Source organism: Vidua chalybeata (assembly GCF_026979565.1).
Source record: "Vidua chalybeata isolate OUT-0048 chromosome W unlocalized genomic scaffold, bVidCha1 merged haplotype SUPER_W_unloc_2, whole genome shotgun sequence".
NCBI classification, from domain to species: Eukaryota; Metazoa; Chordata; class Aves; order Passeriformes; family Viduidae; genus Vidua; species Vidua chalybeata.
This window is the reverse complement of record NW_026530331.1, coordinates 520,034-545,025: the sequence shown is the minus strand read 5'-3', so window position 1 is coordinate 545,025 and position 24,992 is coordinate 520,034. Positions and strand designations below refer to the sequence as shown.

The 24,992-nt window shown below is 38.7% G+C and overlaps 1 protein-coding gene across 1 annotated transcript in view; it reads left to right on the top strand.

The window, feature by feature from the left end:
- Nucleotides 1-24,992, top strand: part of LOC128782878 (transportin-1-like) — a 150,986-nt gene that overhangs the window by 77,294 nt on the left and 48,700 nt on the right. Inside the window, exons 6-9 of the mRNA XM_053933382.1 lie at nucleotides 9,096-9,202; nucleotides 9,765-9,898; nucleotides 16,282-16,363; nucleotides 23,806-23,928. Coding sequence (XP_053789357.1) covers nucleotides 9,096-9,202; nucleotides 9,765-9,898; nucleotides 16,282-16,363; nucleotides 23,806-23,928 — 446 coding nt within the window. The remainder of the gene's footprint in view (nucleotides 1-9,095; nucleotides 9,203-9,764; nucleotides 9,899-16,281; nucleotides 16,364-23,805; nucleotides 23,929-24,992) is intronic.

The window sequence follows — 24,992 nt, the reverse complement described above, 5'->3', positions numbered from 1 at the left end:
TTGCTATCTTCAGCAACTTTTCTCATTTTCTTAAGTTGTTTTTGGTGATCTTCTGTTACATTTGGGCTGTGTACACAACACTGTTCTCTGTCCAATTTTAAATACCCACAAACCCCTTGTTCTTTGGCCAGCAATAGATCTAAGGCCAGCCTGTTTTGTAATGTCAATTTAGTATTTGCCTGTATTTGCCTATTTATAATTTGAAATCCCCTTTCTGTGGCTTTGGATAGTTTCCTTATTTGCCAAGTTAGATTTTCTAACAAAATACTGTTTTCTAGAGCCATAGCTCCTGATAAGAGAAAACTCTGTAAAGCCTATTCAGACTGTGTGGAAACTGAAGGCCCTGTCCATTCATCCTCGGTGTCTCTTTTTACCTTACTCCAATATTGGGCTTTTATGGGGCTTCTTCTCCAAGCTGAGCATACGGTTAATAATCCTAAGGTAACTTGCTGGGTGATTGGTCCAAGCAGGAGTCAGGCGGTCCAATAGCAGTCTGTAGTAGCCCAGACAGTGTAACCTGGGGAAGGAACTTCCATAGATTTAACACAATTCAAAGGTTGGTTACTTCAATTTAAAACTAATTTGGCCATTAACCTTATGGTGCTAGATTGACTTTCATTGTTTTATTTTTCTCCACACCTCCATTGACTCTTATTTAGGTTATATATAAGTGTGTTTCCCCAATCCAGACACCACTCTACCTTTCCCAAGTATTTCCGTCCTTCTAAGGCCTTTGTCTGGGTATGAAGCTTGCTTCAGAGAGTTTGACACTGGCAAGTCTGAAACATTTTGGGTGTGATTTTTAGTAACACATAAATCTAAGAACCTGACTGCTTGGCCTCCTGAGACTGCTAAGGTGAAATCCAGAAAATGTTGGTCGAGACTATGAGACCCTGTTGGACACTCCTTACCTCCTTTTTTTCCCCACAAATAGTCCTATTATCTCCTGGCCTCCAAACTATTGGATCCTCAAGAATACCATTTCCTCATCGCCTACATCTCTCCTTCTCATCCAAATAGTGGGTGATATTTGCATTTGCTATTGCATTAGTCAGATTATCATATTGAATTACCATTGAGAGATCTATAGGAATAATTCCCCAAGGAATAGTTTCCCCTGCTGAACCAGGGATAGGGAGGCAAGCTGTAATGCTGGACAGATTATGCATTTTACCAAACCCTTGGATTAAAGTTAATACTAAATTTTCTTCAGCCCCTCCCCCTAAAGACAAAAAGATTCCAATAAACATTAGTCTATACACCTCACTACTCATTTACAGATGTCTTTGAGATTTTCAGCCGCAGGGGTCCAGTGTTTTCCACTGTTCACTCTGAGTCGAGAGCCTTCTTAATTCATGTGCAATGTATCCAGGAACTGTCCTTTTACCTTCACTGCTGTTCTTGTAGTCAACAGAACTAAATAAGGTCCTTTCCACTGCTCCTGAAGTGGTTCAGATTTCCAGGCCTTGATGTATATGTGATCCCTGGGCTGAAATGAATGAACTGGGGTGGCTAGGGCAAGAGGTTCTGAGAAAATTATAAACCTTTTTAGTTAATTCAAAGATTTTCCCAATGAAATTAAATATTGTTCCATTTCCTGTTTCCCAATTTGTTCCTCGGATCCAGGGAAAGTTGTAAGAGAATATGGTCTCCCTAACATCAACTCATACAGGCTCACCTTCAGGTTAGTTCAGGGTTGCATCCTAATTTGTAACGAGGCTAATGGTAACAACCATGGCTATTTCAAGGAAGTTTCCTGGCACATTTTGCTAATTTCTCTCTTTAAAGTTGGATTAATTCATGCAACCCTTCTGCTAGATTGCAGTCTTCATGAAGTATGTAAATCCCAACTTATACCCAACTGTTTACTAAGTTGCTGTAACACTTCAGATATAAAATGGGGTCCCTTATCAGATGACATCCCTATAGGCACCCCAAACCTGGGTATGATCTCTTTGAGGAGTATCTTGTTTACTTCCCTGGTCTTGTTGGTACGTCAGGGGAAAGCCGCTGTCCACCCAGAAAGGGTATCTACTAACACTAGGAGATACCTGTATCCTTGATGGCGTGATAGCTCAGAAAAGTCAATTTGCCAATAATCTCCAGGAGTGTTTCCTCTTTTAGTGATCCCTGGAGGTGGTCTTTTCAAATTCAAAGGATTCTTTTTAAGACATATCAGGCATTTTTCTGTAACAGACTTGCCAATTTTTTCATACGGACACTGAGTATCTGAGTCTGTAGACTAGTTACCATAGCATCAATTCCCATGGGGGTTTGCTGATGTTTCTCTTTTACAATTTGTAACATCAGTTGTGGTAGGACTATGACCTGATTGTTGGGAGTCACTAGCCATCCACCCTCTTTATTCTGGGCTTTTAGATAAGTAGCTAATTTTAAATCTGCTTGACTATATCCAGGGCTAACTTCTGGAAGTGAAATAGCTTTCTTAGATATTAATGCTAGGATGTCTTGTTGCACAACCACTCATGCAGCTTTATCTGTAAGTCTTATTTCCTACATGAATGTGGGAATCCCCATGTTGGTGTGCTTTGCAGTATAGCAGAGATCCTTGTGCTGTTAATAGACCTCTTTCTTTCCATATGGCTCCATGGGCATGAACAATGCTAAAAGCATATTTCGAGTCAGTCCATATGTTTACTCTTTTTCCTGCTGCCATTTCCAAGGCTCTTTGTAGTGCTATGAGCTCTGCTCTTTGTGCTGAGGTGTCCATAGGCAGCGGTGCAGCTTCTATTACCTTGGCTGAGATGACTATGGCATAGCTGGCTTTTCATCTTCCATCTTGCATAAAGCTACTTCCGTCTGTAAAGAACTCTATCTCTGGATCTTCAATGGGTGCGTCTTGGAGGTCTGGTCGGCTTGCATAAACTTGCTCAATTGTCTGTAAGCAATCATGGGTTAGCTGCTCTTCTTGCATCGGAGTGTACAGGAATTGGGCTGGATTTACTGCTGTGGTTACTTTCAACTCCACATCTTCTTGCTCCCTTAGAACAGTCTGATATTTCAGCATACAGCTCGGGGAAAGCCAATGCCCCCCTTTTTGGACTAATACGGTGATTATAGCATGCGGAGTATACACTACTATCTTTTGTCCCAAAGTCAATTTCCTGCCCTCTTGGATAAGGAGAACAGTGTGTACTACAGCTTGCAGGCATCCAGGCCATCCCTGGTTGACATTGTCTAGTTGTTTTGAAAAGTACTGCACAGACCTCTTGAAGTCTTCTACCTTCTGAGCCAGAACTCCAAGGGCTAGGTGCTATCTTTTGTGGACAAAAAGCTCAAAGGGTTTTGTTAAGTCTGGAAGTCCTAAGGCAGGTGCAGACATCAGGGCCATCTTCAAGTCACAGAACACATGTTCACTCTCAGGAGTCCAAATCAAAGGTCCTTCTAAGGCCTTCTTTAAAAGCTCATTCAGTGGTTTAACTAAAAGTCCATAATTTGAGACCCACAATCTACATGACCCAGCCGTGCCCAAGAATGCACTTAAATCTCAGGCAGTCGCAGGTTGGGGTACTTGGCAGATGGCCTCTTTTCTATCCATTCCCAATTTCCACTGTCCTCGTGTTATTTTTAACCCTAGGTAGATAACTTGCTGCCTCATGATTTGAGCTTTTTGCCGAGGTACTTCGTAGTCTCCCTGGCCTAGGAAATTTAGAAGACTGATAGTCAATTCCATACACTTTTCATTAGTTTCATTTGCTAGTAAGATGTTATTAACATACTGCAGGACCAAGCCTTTGGGGCTCTTCTTACGGGTCTCTAATTCTTTTGCCAATTGGTTCCCAAAAATCAGACTATTTTTAAATCCTTGTGGTAACACAGTCCAGGTAAGCTGAGTCTTCTGGCGAGTTTTCCAATTTAGCGAGAAGGATGTTGTGGGGGACTGTGTCAAAGGCTTTACAGAAGTCCAGATAAATGACATCTGTAGCCCTTCCCTTATCCACTGATGTAGTCACTCCGTTGTAGAAGGCCACAGGTTGGTGAGGGAGGTTTTGCCCTTTGGAGCCATGCTGGCTGTTCTGAATCACCTCCCTCTCCTTCATGTGCCTTAGCAGAGCTTCTAGGAAGATCTGTTCCAGGATCTTCCTATGCACAGAGATGAGACTGACAGGTCAGTAGTTCCCAGGGTCGTCCTTTTAACCCTTTTTAAAGATGGGTACAATATTTCCCTTTTTCAGTCTCCATGGACTTCACCTGACAGCCATGACTTTTCAAATATCATGGAGAGGCACTTGGAAACTACATCAGCCAGGTCCCTCAGGAGAATATATTACAGCTGTGTTTGGATTGCACCTTTAGGGTTGTTTGATGGTGGTGACAGCTGGGGGAGGGACTGTGTTTTAAGCATATTTGTTTTGAGCATTTTCATTTTAAGCATTTTATTGTTTGATTTGAGGAAACATTTGTGGATTAGTAGCTCAATTACAGTTGAGCTTCAAGTGGTCCTTGCAAGGATTATTCAAGCATATATGAACTCTGAAGATGTGTACCAACTGATGAACTGTAAGCTTACATTATAAGAGTTGCTATTTAGTATTTTTTACCCTCCTGTGTGAAGTAATTAAGTATTGAATCCTTGTAGGTTTGTGTCCCAATAGTGAGGTTGGTCCAGTACTCACTGGTCTCTTCATACTATCTAGGTGTAAAAATATTGCTACCTGCCTAGGCTTCCTTGTTAGCATATAAGTTGGCATAGCTGTTCTTTCAGATGCTGTAATGGGTTTGCATGGCCATGTTTTAGTAGTGGGTGGGGTTACAGGGATGACTTCTTTGACCCTCATGTCTGACAGAGCCCATGCCAAGTGGCTCCAAGATGGACCTGCTGCTGGCCAGTGCTGAATCAATCAGTGATGGTAGTAATGCCTCTGGAGTAACATTTAAGAAGGAAAAGAGTTATGGCACAGATGTAATTGCAGTCAGAGAAGAGTGGAATGAGAATATGTGAGAGAAACAACTCTGCAGACACCAAGGTCAGTGCAGAAGGAGGGGGAGGAAGTGCTCCAGGCACTGGAGCTGAGATTCCTCTGCAGCCCATAGTGTTAGGGTCTGGTTATTAAAATTATTTAGGTCTTCCTCAGCCCAAATTAAGGTGCAAACAAGACCATATGCCAGTGACAATAGTATGGATTTTATTTGATAGCTAATATGAGGGAAAGAAAAGGGAAGAGAAAGAAATAGGGAAAGAGGAGCTTGGGGGGTGTGGAGGGGAGAGAGTAAGGTGGAGACAGACTAAGTAGAAAGTATCACCACTCCATAGATCCTGATGGCGTCCTGTTGATCCTCTTCTTGAGGGTGAAGGTCCCCCTGAAAAGCATAGAATCCAATGGGTTAATATACACTCGGGCCAGGTGGCAATGTCCAGGTACTTCCCCCGGAGGGGGGAACAGTTTCTTGCAGCAGACTCTGGATTTGTTGCATCATGTGCAGTCCTGTGGTGCAAGGCCTCTGGGTAGCGCTTTGGAATGTCTTTGATGGATTATGACACCCCCCCAGCTGCCTCTCATGTGAATGTCCTGTGGATGTGGCCTGTGGGGTTGGGGGTTCCACAGCTGGGCCAGTTTGTGTAAGGGAGGGTGGATATTCACTGCCTCTGACCAGAGGTCACACCACACACCTGAAACTTCCCCCCTCTTCGTTTCAGGGGGGAGCCTGTGTAAACCTGGTTTCTGTAGGCTGTGGTCTCCCCCACCCCAAATCCAGCCAGAGGTGACTCTCAGCATGGCTGCTGTGTTTGACTCTCATTCTTTTCCTTGTTTATTTGTTTCCTTCTCCCTGGGCCTGAGATGACTGAAGAATGGGTTTCTAATCATCAGTTTGACTTTCAGTCCAAAGTCCCAGTCAGACATCTTTTAGGCAGGGGTGGGCTTCTTCATACAGTTTTGCTATAATGTTGCCGCAGGCCTCTAGCTGGGTAATAATTAGCATTGACTTTATGATTGTAGAAGGTTAATCAATTGCTTTATTATATTATCTTATACTATATTATATTATACTTATTAAGAAACTTAGTAACTTTTACAGTTCGTCCGATACTGCTTTGACCTAATTGGTCAATCCTTCTAAACACTATTTAGTGTCTAATTAAGAAATCACTTTTTGGTAAACAAATCTCTATGACACATTCCACATGTGTACAACAGCAGGTGCAAGTGAAGATAAGAATTGTTTCTCATTCTTTTCTCTGATCTTCTCACAGCCTTCCCCGGGAAAATGCTTGGGAGTGTCTGTGCTTGCTCTCTGTGGCCAGAGAGCTGCTGCCACACTATAATGGGCAAAACTTTATATCAGTGTTTGAAGCATGAACTATTTCAGTCTCTGACACATAGTGCAGACCATGGTGAAGCAGCTGTGACCCTGCAACCCATGGCAGAGATCTACCTGCAGCCTATGGAGGACACCCATGTTGGAGCATGTGGATGCCTGAAAGAAGGTTGTGACCCTGTGGGAATCCCATGCTGGAGAAGGCTTCTGGCAGGACCTGGGCCTTGTGGGAAGGGGTGCCCATGCTGGAGCAGGTTTGTTGGTAGGACTTGTGATCCCATGGAGGATCCACACTGGAGCAGCCTGTTCCTTAAAGACAGCACCCCATGGAAAGGACCCACACTGGAGCAGTTTGTGAAGGGCTGAAGCCTGTGGGAAGGACTTGTGCTGGAGAAGTTTGTGGAGGACTGCCTCCTGTAGGAGGGACCCCATGCTGGAGCAGGGGAAGGACTCCTTTACCTGAGGAGGAAACAGTGGCAGAAACGTGTGATGAACTGATCATAACCCTCATGCTCCATCTCCCTGCCCTGCTGTGGGGGGAAGGAGGTAGAGAATCAGGAATAAAGTTAAGCCTGGGAAGAAGGAAGAGGTGGAGGGAAGGTGTTTTTTAGGATTTGTTTTACTTCTCATTATCCTGCTCTGGTTTTGATTGTTAATGCATTCAACTCATTTCCCTAAGTCGAGTCTGTTTTGCCCATGACGGTAATCAGTGGGTGATCTCTCCCCATCCTTAACTCATGAACCTTTTGTTATATTTTCTCTCCCCTGTCCAGTTGAGGAGGGGAGTGATAGAGTGGCTTTGGTGGGTACCTGGCATCCAGACAGGGTCAAATCACCACAGATGCATACATATTTTTGCTGTTCAAGCACTGAAAACCTAACAAGCCAATCACAAATAAGATCTCTGGAGTTCTAAGGGGAGGATGAGCAAGTACATCAAAATAGCATCAGGGAAGAAGTAATGCAGCATTTGTAGTCTTTAGCATCTGATGTTAACCAAACAAAAGCTGATACCTTTTGATCAAGATGGAAGCAAACTGATTAATCCCATTCTCAGAAGTCATCTCACTGAGGATGATAAAGATGGCAATAGAGTCTATTTTAGGACTGTGATTGGAGATGCAATGATAACTACACGTTGTTGTATCCTTACTTAGGTTTTTTTTTTTTTTTAACTCTGAAATGAGTAACATTGTGAAACTTCTTTGTGCTGTGCAGTACAGGTTTTAAAAAAGCTTGTGCCAACATTGAAATATGGATTCAAGTTCAAAAAATACAGTTGCATATGTTTAGGACCCACAAACTTACCAGGAAATCAATGTATCTATTTAGGAGGTTTCTGTGTAATATTGTTCTGTATTCTTGTATATTTAATAACAAATTTAACATTTTATTTCAAAGAAAGAGGATATATGGTGATTAGCTCAATGAAAAAGCTTAGGAAAGGTTTTTTTCATCACTTGTCATCTGAGAGATTATTAGTTGAGGCAAAATGGACTCATAGTCAGTCCTAGTTTATAAGCAGCCTTCCCCATTCCTGACACCTAATTAGTTTTTCCTGGCATTTCTGTATGTGTTAAAAATGGAACTGACTCTTTCGGCCATCCTCTCTGCTGGATCTGAATCAGCCAACCCCTACAGCTGGTCACTGGATGACCTGCCATAGTGTGTAAGCTGTTAGTAGGTATCTGTCTTAGAATTTTTGTCCCAAATGTGGGCCTTCTACCCTGTGCACAGCACCAATTCACACACCGAGGATGAGGTACTTCTATTTCTTTGTTGTAGTAGGCACAAAGTAGGGAGCTGGGTGGTAACCCACAAAAGATTGGTTCCCCAGTCATCAAAGCTTTATGTTATTTATACATTTTTAGCAAACAAAGGCATTAATGTTCATTGGCTACAAGCTACCCAGTTCTTTTATTAATTAGTATTCTACCTTCTATTGGTTAATGATTCTCTTGCTTCTCATGCTAATTAGTCCATATGCTCAGTCTTCCTCTTCTTTTGGGTCTGTGGGTTTCTTGGGTCAGTGATCTGTGAGTCAGTGGTCACAATCTCCCCCTGCCAGAATTACCTTTTACCTAGTCGGAGCTGATTTCAACACACTTGCTGAGTTGGCTTTATTAGTTTCTTCCTTTTCTTGGGAGTTCTGCCAAATATCCTTATGGCCTGTAAATTCTGCATTCTTTGTGTCCACTATCAGGGGTACATCCTCCCCAAGCTTTGGTAACCTCCCCCTAGGTCTGAGATCAGTGAAGCATGTCAAGCCCTAAACCTCAACAAGGCAATTCTACCAACAAGTAATTTATATTTCTAACACCTGGACATCAGCATGTGCCCTTAATGTCTTGTGTAAACAGTAAAGTTGTGAACACATAATTTAGCAATGAGTTATCATTTTATTGAATGACAGCTTCCAGTGTTCATACCTTTGTATCATAATAAAGAGGGGGTGACTTGAGATGGATACTCTACTGGAGGTCAAGATTTGTACAGTTTTTAGTAAACTTAGAGCAGAACCTGATCCGCAGTGTTTGGACATGATTATTACCTTAACTGGAATTACTTTGTGCTTGATGTCTCACATCTGAGCCCTTCATGACAGCAGGAAGGGGCAACCTGCCTTTGCATTTCAAAGCCCTTCAAATATAATTTGTAATTAAATGTTCTTCCTCTTTTTATGCTTGACAGCTCTTAATAAAACTAGAAATTTCTTAACTCCTTAGATCTTTGAGAAGAGTGAAATGAGAAAAAATGGTGTGAAACCTGTGAAGATATATGAGATCTTATTTCCTTTATACCTCTGATTCACTTAGGCATTCTGATAACAACCATTGCTTCAAAAGGGGAATTGAAGAATTGGCCTGACCTCTTACCAAAGCTTTGCAGCCTGTTGGATTCTGAAGATTACAATACCTGTGAGGTAAGGAGGCTTATTTTGAACTGTATTATCATGTAAATTTTATTATTTTTTGCCTTTCTTCATAGATACTATATATATGCATAGTATTTTGTGTATGTATGCATATATATAATCTTTTTTTTTTTTTCAGTATTCATGAAGGAAAATAAATAAATACCAGCTCAACCGTTTTAAGCTATGAGGAGAAAAATCTTGTCTGATTTTTTAAAAAATCTTGCTTTTATGCATTTTAAAAAATATTATTAAATAAATGAGCACTGAATGTTAAAATTAAAATTACCACTTACTTATTATAGACTCATCCAGCTTGAGATCTTACAGATGACAATATAAAGTGCTTAAATAAAAAGTCTTTAAGGCTATTTTAATTTAACTCCATATTTAGTTAGCTACATTTACTTTGTTAATTAGCTACATTTACTGTGGTCTTTTGCTAAAATTACCTGTTCTGTAAAAACCCTGAAATGTTGCTTTCTTCAAAGTGTAAAATAACAGATTTTCTTTTGCTTTGGATTTTTTTTTTGTTGTTGTTGTTTGTTTATTTGATTTTGTTTTTAAACAGGGTGCATTTGGTGCTCTTCAGAAGATATGCGAAGATTCTGCTGAAATTTTAGATAGTGATGTATTGGACCGACCACTCAATATTATGATACCTAAATTCTTGCAGTTCTTCAAACACAGCAGTCCAAAAATAAGGTAGGTTTAGATGCTATACTAAAGTTATCTGTTAAAAATTTATTTACATGAGCAGCGAGGTTGATATTTTGTAGATCAGTTTAAAACATACGTAGTTTTTTTAAATGATCCTGCATATGCAAATGTGAGAAGGCACAGCAATTTCATGCATTGGTCATTTCCACGCTTATCTGTTTAGTTATTAGATCAGCCTCACCTCTTTATACATCTTCCAAATTAAGAATCTGTCTGACTTTGAAAATCAAATTATTTTTTAAGAATTTGCATATTATTATGAAAATTTCAATGCTGCGGTTAAAATTTCAAATTCTGATTAGAAAGAGCTATCTTGCATTTGTTTTGTTATGACTGCAGCAATGAAAGAGTAAAAAATCATTTGCTGATAATGGTTTCTGAGTTCTTGCAGAAAAGTATTTTGCTGCTTTAACTCCACCAAAACTTATAAAGCTCTTTATCTTTCAGATAGATCAAATTAAATGGGTTCAACATCCTTTTACTTTAATACAGTATTAATCTCTTCAAAGTAACAGAAGTATAGAAGAAAAATTCCAAAATTAATTTGTTATTGCTAATATTTATCAACAAGAACAGTAGCTTTTACCCTGTGTAGTGGTTTTGGTTCGTCAATATAAGATTTCCCCAATTTTAAGATTTCCTGGCCCAATGCACCAAAGAGTGTAGCAGGTTTTGGTGCTGGTCAATCACCAATGCACTCACTTCCTGCTGTGAGATAGGATTAGGAGGAAGGCAAAGCAGGCTCAAAACTTTAAGAGGGTATAAAGAAAATTTTATTAACAGTAACTAAAAGGACAAAAAGTAATAGGAATCAAAACAAACCCTTCAGAACACTTCTCCTCACTCCACAACCTTTTCTTTCCCACTGACAATGTAAAGAAACAAAACCTAAAATTTCCAGTCAGTTTACCACCTCTAAAATAGTCTTTCTTCAGTTCACTGAGGGAGAGAAGTCCCTCTTGTTAATGTTATGGAGACTTCTCCACAAGAGGAAAAAACAGTCCTCTCGTGGCTCTCAATTTCCATGACTAGCAGCCGCCCAGGGAAATCTGCAGTCATCAAGTCTCTCCCATTTTCCACAAGCCTTCCCAAAGCTTGTCTATGGGCCATGTCGTCTTATGGGGTACAGTTTTAAAGATGAGCTGTTCAAAGGCAAAAGTTCTCATTATCTATTTCTAAAATCATCTCTGGGAACAGAGATCATCTTCTCCTGGGGGCACAGGACTACTCTCTTTCTCTGTTCAAACTTCTCATGGGATCACAGCTACTTTAACATCTGCTTACTTTAACATGGAGGCCTTTGCTCGATATCAATTTGAACCCTTCATCTCCCCATAGTTTCATGCATTATAGGGAAAAAGAGTCTTTTTCTCCATAGCTTACAAGAGGATTTCAGTCCCAAAATCAAGGCATCTCCTCATCCCTCCCATCTGGGACTTAACTTCTTTTTCACTGACCTCGATGTCTTCATGTTGTTCCTTTACATGCTTGCATCTTGTTCCTTTCTCTCACTCGAGGGAGGATTGAAGCACTGAAAGGATTAACATATTGCCTGGGCCCTGCAAATGATCACCTGACCGGCCAGTAACTTGTGGCAGGAGGTGCAGCTGGGGCTGTGTCAGGATCGGCTTCATGGTTGGTCTTTGGTTTTCTCTGCGTTCAATTCCAGCCACAGGACCACTCTGCATGGCTGCAGGGCTGCCTCTGGTCTCAGCCGCGCTGGGTGGAGGGGACCTGACAGCAAGATCTTAACAGCCATGGCCAGCTCTGCGCCAGCCAGAGCTCCGCAGCCTCCCCCTGCTTCCTGCCTGGCAGCTGCTGGGGGCCCAGCCCGGCCAGAACGGGGCTCAAAATCCCCTGGACCCCCCCTGGAGAGAGGCCCAGCCCTCTGTGGCAGGGCTGCCCGGCCCAGCCTAGCCAAGCCAGGGGCTGGCGGGCCCTGTTACCTGTCCCCAGGCCGGAAGCAAAAGAGGAAGTTCCTGGGTTTCTTTTGTCTTTTTCATGTGTTTTTCACAGAAGCGTGTCCAGCTTTCTAGTGGCTGGAAGCTTTGCATCACTTCCATAAATGTCTCTCATGTCAAACCATGACACCCTGAAATGAGCCAGCAATGTGCCCTTGCCACAAAGACGGTGAATGTCATCCTGGGCTGGAGTGTTGCCAGCATGGGAGGCAATCCTTCCCCTCACCCTCCAGATGAGGCCACACTTGAGGTACTGTGCCCAGTTCTGGGCTCCCCAGTACAAGAGAGACATGGAGCTACTAGAGGAAGTCTACTAAAGGGCTGCAATGATGATGAAGGGACTGGAGCATCTCTCCTATGAGGAAAGACTGAGAAAGCTGGGACTGTTTAGCCTGGGGTAACATCATCCATGTGTATAAATACTCGAAGGGAGGGTGCAAAGAAGACAGAGCCAGGCTCTTTTCAGTTGTGTCCAGTGACAGGACATGTGGCAGTGGGCACAGACTGAGACACAGGAGGTTCCCTCTGAACATTGGGTAGCACTTTTTTTACTGTGAAGGTGACCAAGAACTGGCACAGGTTACCAGAGAGGTGGTAGAGTCCCCATCCTTGGAGATATTCAAAAGCCATCTGTAAGGCCCCAGAAAACTCACTCAATGAGACTCTTAAAAGGGCTTATGGTTGTTCATGTACTCTTAAGTTTGACACACAGGAGAAATACTGACAAGATATTCTCAAGGGATCAAAACAACAAAAAAAAATTACTGTCAACTTGTCCTGGGGTGACATTACGATGCTTGTATCCCCAATTGTGTGTTCTGTTTATGCTGGATATTATGTTCTGTGCCTTCAAGACTGGCTCTGAAAAGAGAAGGCAGGCCAAAGAAGAAGCACGGAGTTTTGTTATCAGCCTGCTCACTCCCCCACAGTCTGCTGGACACAGATGGCGCAGAACACCAGGCTCCTTTGCTTTTTAGTTAGTTTAGCTAGCTGAGGTAGTCCAAGTTTTCCCTGGACTGGTTTTCTTTCCCTTTTCTTGGAACCATTTGAACCTGCTCCGGACTGGGACCCGGGGAAACACCGAGAGCTCGCACTTTGTGGCCTACCGGGGCCTACTCTGGGCAGCAGCCTTTCCCAGCGCTGGAGGGACTGATAACAGAGTGACCATCCACCGGAGAGACTTTCTGAATTTGTCATATCTTCACAGCGCGAATGAGTTTTGTCATCTGGTATTGTTCATTTTGTGTGCTGGGGAGTGCTTTGCCTGTTAAATAAACAGGTTTTTTCCACTTCTCTCTGGGGAAATTCTTCACAAACTAATTGTGGGGAGGGGCCGTGTGGGTTTGCTTTCTGGGGGGGGGGGGGGGCTTTTTGGAGGTTTTCTCCCAAATTTGCCCTAAACCAGGACACAACTCTGTAAAATCAGAGAACTTTGGCAAAAGTTTAGAGCAGCATTCAATCAACATAAAACACTTCTCAAAGCATTAACTTAGCCCATTCAACTTAACAAACTCCAAGCCCATCCAATTTTAAATTACTCAAAACTCCAAGAAGAGGGAATTAGAAGAAAGAGAGAGACAGACAAAAAAAAGATGTAGAGAAGAACAAATATAGCTACCACTCCTGGTTCCAGCAGTGTTCAGCTGATAGAAATTCCAAGAGGAAGTAAGGTCAAAACATGTGCTCACCTCATGTCCTTGGTTAAATATCCTTTGGCTTTCCTGGGTCTGTCCCCCAGGTGGGACTTCCAGTCATCTGACCACTCTGTGGCTAGACTGGGGCTCCAGGGGCAGGGTGTGGAGCATTGCCTCCAGTGTGCCAGTGATTGGTAGCCCCTGCAGGGGCTGCAATACAGGCCCCAGGGGGCTTGGGGTGTGCGGAGCAGGGCATTGCCACACCAGAGCAAGGCCCAGCCTGCCCCTTCCCCCACACATGCACCTGAAATGTTTCAAGCCAGCAATCCTTCCAGTCTCTCACACTGTTGTGATGTGGTCCTGTGCAACCAGCTGTAGGCAGCCCTACTTGAGCAAATGATCTACAGAGGTCCCTTCCAACCTCAGTCGTTATGGGTGATTCTCTGAAATGTGTTTTTGGACTCCTCTTTGAAAATTATATCAAAAGATTCTACAACTTGGAGGGCTCAGTTATTGCCAGCAGTAGTATAGATGGTGAAGAGTAAAAGGAAGAGTATAACTAGGAATATATCTTGATAGGATTTAATAAGATTTAGAAACTCTCCTAAAATAGATGCACACTAAGAAAAATATATAATAAAGTATGAACTGGCACTTGTAGGAAGATAAGCTTTTGCTTTGAAATAGGTGAACCAGTTTCAACTTTAAAGCAGATCATCTGCTGACCTGTGGCCTGGTTTCAGTACATAGTACTGAAGTATGAAGAATATTAGTTGTGTCAGTAAAATACTATTAGTATTTAATAGTATTTAAATATTATCAGTATTTAAATCTGTGAAGAGACAACTTTCAAACACTGTTTTATAGGACTGTCTTCCAATAAATGTCTGAAGAGACTAGATGTTTGGAGTTAGATTAGTAAAAATACTTGAATGGATCTTCAGAGGTTTTGAAAGGTAGTTTTATATTGTGCCTCTACTTATATAATTGGCTTTTGTGTCTCTGAGAATGAAAAAGACTTGTAAGCAATGGCTTTGCATGAAATGGAATAGAAGAACCAGCTCTTCACTTTAAATTTGTTTGTACCACAATTGTTTTATTATGTATCCTAATGCAAGTGTGTATTTGTTCTAAACTACAACTATATTACTGATGCATATTGGTCTCATTAAATGGTAAAAATCTTGCAAAGGCAGTTGGATACTTAGCAATGAAGAAGGGCATGCTAAAATTTCACCATGTTAACTTGTATGGAATTGTTAACACTGTTACCAAAAATCAGTGAAAATAAAACTCCTTAACACTAATGTAGTGTTAAGAAGCAGGCATTCTTTATTTAGCCAGATGCACAAGGGGATAGCTCCTCCAAAATATTGTGCATCCCAAGTACAGAAAGAGCTCCTGTTTATATACTATATTTTACATACATAATACATAGGCTTTCCCAGAAGAAACATACATATTATAATCGTTTCCCCAAAGTAATTAACATATTTTCCCTACCTTTTACACATATGTTTTTCTGTCCTGAGGTTCTTTTTGGTGGTCCCTGGTGGTTGGCGACCCCAAAGTCATACCTGACCACCTGTTTAACTGGTAAAAGTTGGCATAACTGGGCTGGCTGCTTTCCAGTTCTTCTTCCTACAGAAAACATTGTGTGGTTCCATAGGCCAGTGGTCCTTGAAGAATAAGTATTGTGTTAGCTAACCAGGTGTAAATGATTCTTCATCTGGCAGCAATATCAGAGAAAATTGATAATCATAATATACTGAAAAGACCATCCTTACATACTGTTTGGAACAAATGTGCCAGGTAGTCATCCTGCTATAGTTCTTATTTACTGAATACTTAATTTAAAATTATTTATTAGATATACTGGAGTATAAGGTAGTACTTAAAAATGTGGCTTACTAATTTTTATTGGTAACAATATAGATGTTCAGATTTAATCCCTCATGCCTCTAGAATATGCTTTGACAGTGTGTCTTGGTTTGAAAAGACAGGTGTTTGCTAAGGAAGGCAGGAGCCTCTCTTGAAATTGAAAATGTAAACCCCCTCCCTCTGAATTATTATAATTTTGAAAATTAAGGGGCTCTCAGGCAAAGATATGGGAGTAGGAATAACAGTTCTTTCTTAGGAAAAAATAAAAATGCAGTGATGCAAAACAAAACTGACAGAGTCAGAATACGACCTGACACCCCGTTGGTCAGGATGTTGGTAGCAGTTTGATTAAATGGTGGCTGCAGTCCTCCTGGAGTGATAGATGTAGTTCTGTTGAAACAATGAGCCTGTAGAAAGGATGTAGTTTTCCTCTGAACGTCCAGTGGTGGTATAGATGGACCTGGTCTTTCTCTGGGAATCCAGTGAGACAAGGCTGCCTGTGGTGTTCCAAATCTCTGATTATATCCAGGTAGGAATGCTTGGCTCCTCCCCCTGGGCAGAGCATCTTGCAGTGGGATGATGTAATTTTATCAGTCATGCAGTGAGACTCAATGGCCCATTAACAGAAGATATCTCCCTGGAGGCAGGATGGGTGAGGAAGAGATAAAGAAACCTGCCCCACCTGGTTTTAACAGGTGGCCCAATTAACAGACGATAACTCCCCCACCTGGTACTAACAGATGGCAATAGAATACACACCCCCTGGCCACATCTTGCATTTGCAACCTAAGACACAGTGTTATTTATTTCCTAATGTTTGTGATGCCTGTATACAGTTTAGAAAATGTTTAAGACATGAAAAACATATATATTTTAACTGTTCAATTTGTAGGTCTCATGCTGTTGCGTGTGTCAATCAATTTATCATCAGCAGAACTCAAGCTCTTATGTTGCACATAGATTCTTTTATTGAGGTAAGTGCATTTTGCTTGGAGGGGTAAGTCAAATAACATATCTAATTTGTCAAGACCTTTGAATAATGTTTTACAACTAAAACAGAGTAAAAACTTAACAAGGTAGAAATCCATTTAAATTTAAGTGAAATGTGCTGCTTTGAGCTTGCTACCATAAGTAAAAAATACTGTTTAGTCTAGTAACTCTGCAACACTAGTAAAACTGCCCCAACTGAAGAGAAGGAATGTGAATTTCTAAGCTGAAGATATAAAAGATAAAAGAAGCTCCTCGATCCTTGAAGCAAACAAGGCAGGGTAACCCAGGAGTTCTTTCTGTACTTTCTGATAAAAAACTAGCTACAAGTGTAACTAGCTGTAAGTGTAACGTGAAATCAGTAAAATGAATATGCATGAACCTATTGTGAAATTCTATGCATATGTAGACTAGTAAAGGGTAATAACAAAAGATCAAGAGTCCTCAAGAGCATGCATGTCCTTTGAAGAAAAATGATCCCCACATGCGTCCAGCACTGTAATAAACATACCGTCCCTACAAATCTTTATAAGAATTTTTCGTCCACGTTTCATTATGGCAAGCCAGGTAGGAGATTTTCTGTCCTTGCAAGGGCAGAGGAGAAAACAAAGCTCCTTGGCGTGCCCCGGGGAATTTCCCTAGAGGGGGCTCCCCTCTGTCTCAGCTTGCCACCTGCAAAGACAGACAACGACCTACTAGTGTGCAGATAAACAGTATATATATCAAAAAGACCAGAGAGAGAGGGAGATAGGACTACTGATAAGTCACTCAGAGACATCTAAGCACCCAGCCTCCTTCCTGTGCCTGCAAGCAGCCCAGCCGATAGAGCGGCTGGAGATGAAGATGAGTTCATTAACCGATAGAGCAGCTGGAAACGAGTTCATTAGCCTATAGAGTGGCTGGAAACAAATTCATTAACCAATAGTGCGGCTGGAGATGAGTTCAGTAGCTGATAGAGAAACTAGAGACAAATTCATTGTTCAATAGAGTGACTGCGAGCGGCTCTGGTAGTGAGTCAAATGACCCCAAAGTTTGTATGCTTGTAGTATCCAGACACTGTCATTAATGTGTTTATAATCATGTGAGTGCGTAGTGCATAAAGAGAGTGAACGAGCGAACAAGTAAGTGTACCCGCAGCACGAGAAGGAGGAAAGTTCTACTTGCGTCTAAAGCAACCAAATAAAACCCAAAGCACCAACTAAAATAAGCTGTGGTGGCAGAGAGTACCCTGCAAAAAAGTAGAACAAGTAAAAAAACATAAGACATTTATCGTGTTTAAAAGTAGTAATTTGTGTAAACTGTACACATTTTAACCGTAGCTAGACAAACTTAAAAGAGTTCCTCTACTCCAGTAGTTCAAACTTAATTCCTAGAATTTTACTGTGTACTGTTATTCTAATTGTATCCAAAGTGTGTAAAGACAAGGAAGCTAATATAAGTAGATGCTAAAGTGTAGTATGCTGTGTTGTGTTAAAAAAAGTAAGCACTTTAAGAAATACCACCTTTCCCAGTAAGTTTATGTAGTTCTTCCCCCACACTGTAGTAATTTAATTCTCAAAATTGTCAAGTTATGTTTGTAGAGATTTTAAGATTTTGTTTGCAACAAGTGTAACATTTTATACAAAAAAACTACAGTATAGTAATTTAACTGTAGTAAAACAAATTAAAGAAATTCCAAGAATTCCTCTCCCACAACAACTTAAGCCCTAACTCTCGTAAATTTAAAATAAAGGGGGGGCGTCTATATTTATAAACATATCAAAGTTTTTACTGTAACAAACACAGCCTTTTACAAAGCAACAAAGTAAGTGTCAGTAAAAACAATACTTTAATTACATTTTACAAAAAGAAAACTAAAAAAGACTAAAATTTTGTAAAAGAGTTTAGATAGAGGAAACAAATAAGTTTATATAAAGAAACTTTATCAGACTTCAACTAGTAATATAGTAAGTCTAGACTGAAAACAACCCACCGTAGAAGTTAAGTAATAAACACCAAAGTAATAAACAGAATAACCTACAAGCAATTCCCAAAAGTTTTTAGTGCATTAAGAAACTAGCACCTTACGTGAGTACTATTACAATACAAAGTTTGTGAAAAAAAAACTAATATTGCTTTTCTATGCCCCAAGTATAAATTAAAAGTTCCTAATCAAACCAATTCAAAACCTGCGATCTTAAAATTTATGTATAAAAGATCGCATCTAATACCTGCCACCTAGAAGTCTGTGTGTAAAAAAAACTAAAAACAAACTCTAAAGGTTAAATAGAAACAAAATAGTATAAAGAATAAAAACTAACCAAAGCAAAAAAGTTCCCCAACTAGCCCCTTTAAAGAGTTCACTAAGAGAAAGCTGCCAGTAGGGCCGGCTCAAATAATAAAAAAAATTATAATGCCTTATTGCAATTAATACTGTTTTAAAACAAAAAAACAAAGTATACTAATATGTTTTTCACCTTAAAAAATCACCCAAAATAGCAAGGTAACTGTAAGTTCAGAGTTCCCTCTGACCCACTAGTGTTGGCTCTTAAAAAAGAACAAAGAACAATAAGAAAACAAATCAAATGTGTTGTTCAACATACAGTATAAAGCAACAATGTATAAAATCAAACAAATTTTATCATACTAAAACACAAAAATGAAATACATGATTTGTTAAAAGCTCCTCCTAAGGTAAGGGAGGATAAAAAAAAACCTCCCCAAAAAAGTATAAGACTCAAGCTCCAAAAGTATACCCACTCAAACCCATCCCCTTCCTAGCAGTCCAATTTCATCCGGAACTAAGAAGTAACAAACCCCTCTACAAAAAGCAGTAAGACCAGAAGAAAAGAAAAAGGTAAAATTTTAGTTAATACAAAAGCCATATATTCACTTTTAAATAAAGCTTTAGTACCTATAGCAAATGATTATGTTGTAGTGTAAGAAATAACTAGCCAATCTAAAAAAGCATACTTTTGCAAACCTTTAAAGTAACAATAAAGTATTTACAAGTTTTTATATATACCCAACTCACTAAACATTCTAAAATAGTTACTCTAGAAGTCAATAATCAAAAGTACATAAAAGTATTAAGTTTAACATTAACAGTCATTAAAATTAAGAAAGAAATTAATAAAGAAATATTAAGACAAGTATTTTTAAAAGTATAAGCCTCTGATGTACCAGGGAGGGCAAAGAACACCCCCCATAGTAATCAAGCTTAAAGAAAAGACACAACCAGTAAAAATTAAACAGTACCCCCTAAAAAAAATATAAAGAAGAAATCAGCCTAATAATTAATAGTTCAAGATTGAAAGCTATCAATAAAATAACAAAATATTTATATCCTGTAGTAGCAAATCCATATGCTTTACTAACTTGTTTAACATCTAAACTAACCTAATTTACTGTTATAAATCTAAAAGATACTTTCTTTTACCTCCCTATCCACAAAACCAACCAGAATTTTTTTACATTTAAATAAAAAAGCCCTAAAAGCAAGTACAAAGTCCAGTTCACATAGTCCACATACCTCAAGACTTCAAAAATTCCCCCACTCTGTTTAAAAAACAACTTACAAAAATCCAAAGTCCTAAGAAACTCCACAAAAAAAAAGCCTTTCAAATTTCCTAAAACTCCAAAGATACAGAATATTTAAAAAAAAACCACAAACATAGCAAAGTAGTACCAACTGTAAGTTTATAATTAGACTGTTCATCAAATAAAGATCTCCAGTAGACAAAAAAAAAAACCACAAGCCTTTCACCAACTAAAAAGTACCCTCATATCAACTCCAACTTTAAAACTTCCAGAACTATTCTTTCTATTCTCCTATATAGCTCAAAACTTAAAATCATACCAAAAAGCAGTTACTTACTTTTCCAAGCAACTAAATACAATGCCAAAAGATAGCCAAGTTACCTCAAAACTGTAACAACAATTGTACTAAATATACAAAAAACACACAAGTTTACCCTAAGAAAAAAAAATAACTATCCTAGTGTCCCACACAGTGTCCATAGCACTAAAAGTAAAGAGCAGCCACCAGCTCTCACCACAAAAGTTCCTAAAGTACCAAACCATCATAGTAAAACAAGATAATATAAAAAAGGTAGTAAATAACATTATCAACCCAGCTTCTTTTCTCAGTAAAAATAATAATAAAAAAAATAATACACCACGATTACCTAAAGACTATTAAAGCTACTTACTCCAACCACCCAAAAACACTCTTTTAGATGATACAAAAACCTAGTTCATTAACAAAAGTAACTACCCTTACCAACAAGCACCTCTACACAAAAAAACAAAATTATCACACTAACCCGTGCCTTAAAAATGCATTCAAAACTGTACACACACAGAACTATCTAAAGAGAAAAGGGACTACTAAAATTAATCCAAATACTAAAAGTATACATATTAAAACACACCAAAAAGTAAGCTCAAAATTAAAAAAAAAAAAACAAACTAGTAGATAAAAAAGCAAAGAAAGCAACAAAAAGTAAAGTAATTGTAAACAAATTTCCCTTAAAAGTAAGCCAAAATATAATAATAATGCTAATCAAAAAAGACATATAACCAAGAAAAGTGAGCTACCATTAAAAGAGAGCTAATAATCCCTTCCCATACATGTAGTCACTAATAAAAAAAGAACATCAGAAAACACACTAAAACCCAACTACTTAACTTTTATAAAGTATAGCTCCTTTCCCAAAATAACCAAAACTACCAGTGTTACAAAGTACATCAAAATAAAGTGCTAACTTTTAAATAGTAGTTTCCACAAGCTTTTTAAAACACATATCTTATTAAAAAGATCATTACCAAGAATTTATATGCCACTGTCACTCAAGTAAACTGACAGTGTAATCCTTACCTCCAAACTAACCCCAAAAATACCCCCAGACCAAAACTTAATCAGATTAAAAAGAACCATAAACCTAAACAACAGTAATGAATTAGCTTTTCAAAACTCCCGTGGAAAGGGGGGTGTCAGTATTTATAAATATTAACAAATACATTTTCAAAATAACCTAAAACATTCCCTACCAAAACTATCAAGATGACCAGAGTAAATAATACCACTTTCAAAGTTCCAGTCACAATATTCCCAAAGAATCACATTTTATTTCCAGAATAGTACAAAAAACCTATATAGTAACTTTAAGTAAACAAGTGAAAGAAAATTAAAATACATATAGCTAAAACTCAAAACAAAAAGCTAAGTAAACCAGTACATAATATACAACCTAAGAATTATATACACATTAAGTCTCTTAAAAAAAAAACCTTTAAAACCACAATAAAAAAAACATTACAGATACTTCTCATCACCTTCACCACAATCAAGACTAAAAAACAAAATACCCAGATCCACCACACTCAAATAAAGCAAGCCCCAAAAGCCCCTTAAAAATTAACACCAAAAGACAATAAACTAAAACTTATTCATGCAAAATAAGTATATTTGGGGGGGGTAGTTTATAATTTTATTTATAGAATTGTTTTGTGTATAATTATAATTAAAGTCTTAAAATACCTCTATCCAAAACAATACTAAATAACCTTAGTCCCCAGTTCTAATCAATATACTAAATCTATAAATAAACTAACCACTACAACAAGTAAACTAACAATCTTAAATTAACCCCTACAGTTATCCCTAAAAGGCAGGAGTCCAAAATCACAAGTTAATAGTAAAAGCACTTAATATAGTTCAGAATAACATATCTTTAGCTTTCAGTTTTATACAAACACAGTTATAAATACAAGCAACAACAACTTTAATCATACGAAAAAGAGTAAAAGTAATTTTCCAGCTAAAATTCAAAAGATTATCTAAAATAATACAATTAATTCTAAAAGAAAGTTCCAATCCTAGTAAACTATAGTAAATTTTCTAATTATATAAAGAAATCTCAAAAGCATCTATAACCTATAATCCTACTTCTAATGTAGCCACTACCTTTGTACTTACTGTACGCAATACCACTATTTATAGTATCTACCCCATTATCACACTAAAATTAAATCATAAAAAATAGTGCTCTACCCCTCAGAACATAAAGTGTAAACATAAAAAGTAAATAAGAAGTTACAAACAGTAAACTTCAAAAAATACATTTGTAAAAGCAATACTATTAATACTCAAAATGTGTATCTTACCACTAAGCAAAGTATTTACCACTTCAAAATTCATCCAGTCACTAATCAAAAAACTGTACTTATATATCCTAATAAACATTGTGTACACTTATTATCGTAAGGATTTGCATTAAGTAAAAAAAATTACTTATCTTCTTTTGGAAAGGGGGGAACGAAACAGAGTAAAAACTTAACAAGGTAGAAATCCATTTAAATTTATGTGAAATGTGCTGCTTTGAGCTTGCTACCATAAGTAAAATATACTGTTTGGTCTAGTAACTCTGCAACACTAGTAAAACTGCCCCAACTGAAGAGAAAGAATGTGAATTTCCAAGCTGAAGAGATAAAAGACACTCCTCGAACCTTGAAGCAAACAAGGCAGGGTAACCCAGGAATTCTTTCTGTACTTTCTGATAAAAAACTGAGTACAAGTATAACTAGCTGTAAGTGTAACGTGAAATCAGTAAAATGAATATACATGAACCTATTGTGAAATTCTATGCATATGTAGACTAGTAAAGGGTAATAACAAAAGATCAAGAGTCCTCAAGAGCACGCATGTCCTTTGAAGAAAAATGATCCCCACATGTGTCCAGCACTGTAATAAACATACCGTCCCTACAAATCTTTATAAGAATTGTAGGGTTTTAATTTTTTGTCCATGTTTCACAACCTCCACTACCCCTAAACTCCACATTGATGGCTTCCCATTCTTAGCTTCAATCTCCATGGGTTGAAAGTCATTCTGCATGCTTATCTTTAAATTAGTCTAAGTACTCTCCCAGCCCAAGGAATTAGTATTTTGAAAATGCTTCCTTTTCATAAATAAACTCTTTTTGCATAGAGGTACTGGCAGCAGTCTGTCACTTACGTGTGATGGAGAGTTCAGTACAGGGATCACCATGTCACTGAGTCTAGATTATGTGTCTCTCTGAATACTACTACTGAATGTGGATTGGAAGGATGATATTTTGGCTTAACCAGGGTATTTTATTTGCTGCTGTTATGTTCTGAAGGCATTTTCTAGCTTCAGAACTTCATTAATGTTTAGGGAAAAATTCAGGGAATAATGTTCTTGTGTCTAATGTACACATGACCAAAACACTGGGAACAATACACATTGAAAGTCTGAAGAGTTAATTTGCTAAACCATATGTCTTTAGGAAATAATACACTTTTCTGAGGTGTGGGGTGGGATAGTACAGAAGTACGTTTGCATACTTTAGTTTGCCAATAACGTAAATTTTAATACAAGTTGAACTAGATGAATTGAGGCTTTTCTACTGGTATTACTTTCCAACAGAATCTTTTTGCACTGGCTGGTGATGAGGAGCCTGAAGTACGCAAAAATGTTTGTCGTGCTCTGGTAATGTTGCTAGAAGTTCGAATGGATCGCCTGCTTCCTCATATGATTAGTATAGTTGAGGTGAGTCTTATTTCTCTGATTGTATGCTGAAACATGTTTGGAATTGCAGAAATAATAGCAAATTAAAAGCATACATCAGAATAGGTATGTTACTTTTGTGCTTGCTTACTCTTTGTTTTACATTTGTGCTTGCCTACTCTTTGTTTTCCTTCAAGACTGAAGTTGCAACAGTTTCTTTTTAGCTAATTGCCTGTGGTATTCACATTCTCTGAACAGAGAGAGACATGATTCTGTCTCCCAGGATTTTTCCTGGGAAGTTGTGTGATGCAGTGAGAAAGCTCAGAGAAAGAAGAAAACAATTCTTATCTCTATTTGCTGCTCCTGTTTTTTGGCACATATGGAATGTGTTATGGAGATTGTTTACTGAAGAGTGATTTGTTAATTGGACCCTGGTGATGGTTGTTTGGATTGATTGGCCAATTGGGTCAAAGTTGTGTCCTGACTGTCTGGAGACAGTCACAGGTTTTTCTTTAGTATCTTTTCAGTATGATATAGTTCTAGTATAGTATAGTATTAATGTAATATAATTAAGCTTAATAAAAGCAATTTATTCAGCCTTCTGCAACATGGAGTCAGAGCACATTATTCCCCACACAGGGGGGTTGCGCTGCTTCGATAATTGCCAACATGACATTGTATTTGACAGTGCATATGGCAGTTGTTCATGCTTCTTTAAGTTAATTGATCCTGAAATGGCCAGGATCAGCTATACCATGGAGCAGCCAGGCATTTCCTGACCACAAGTGAGATCATGTTAAAAATCTTCGTTCTGGTGCTGATACTGTTACAGTTTACAGATTGAAGCTGTCACCTTTTTTGGATCTTTTGCCACAGCAAGGATAAGGAATGTAATTTTAAATATCTGAGATGCTCTTTGAGCTACTAACAAAGCTGCCTGCCATTGCATTCAATTTTATGGGTGGGTGTCTTTGGATAGTTCCTTGATTATTCTAGATTAGTGCAGACTTGCCTACCAGAAGACCAATCAACTGGTACTTGTTTGCTCAACTGAGTTGTAATTTCCATGTTTCTGGGAAATACTGGCAGTTTCTAGATAGCCTTTA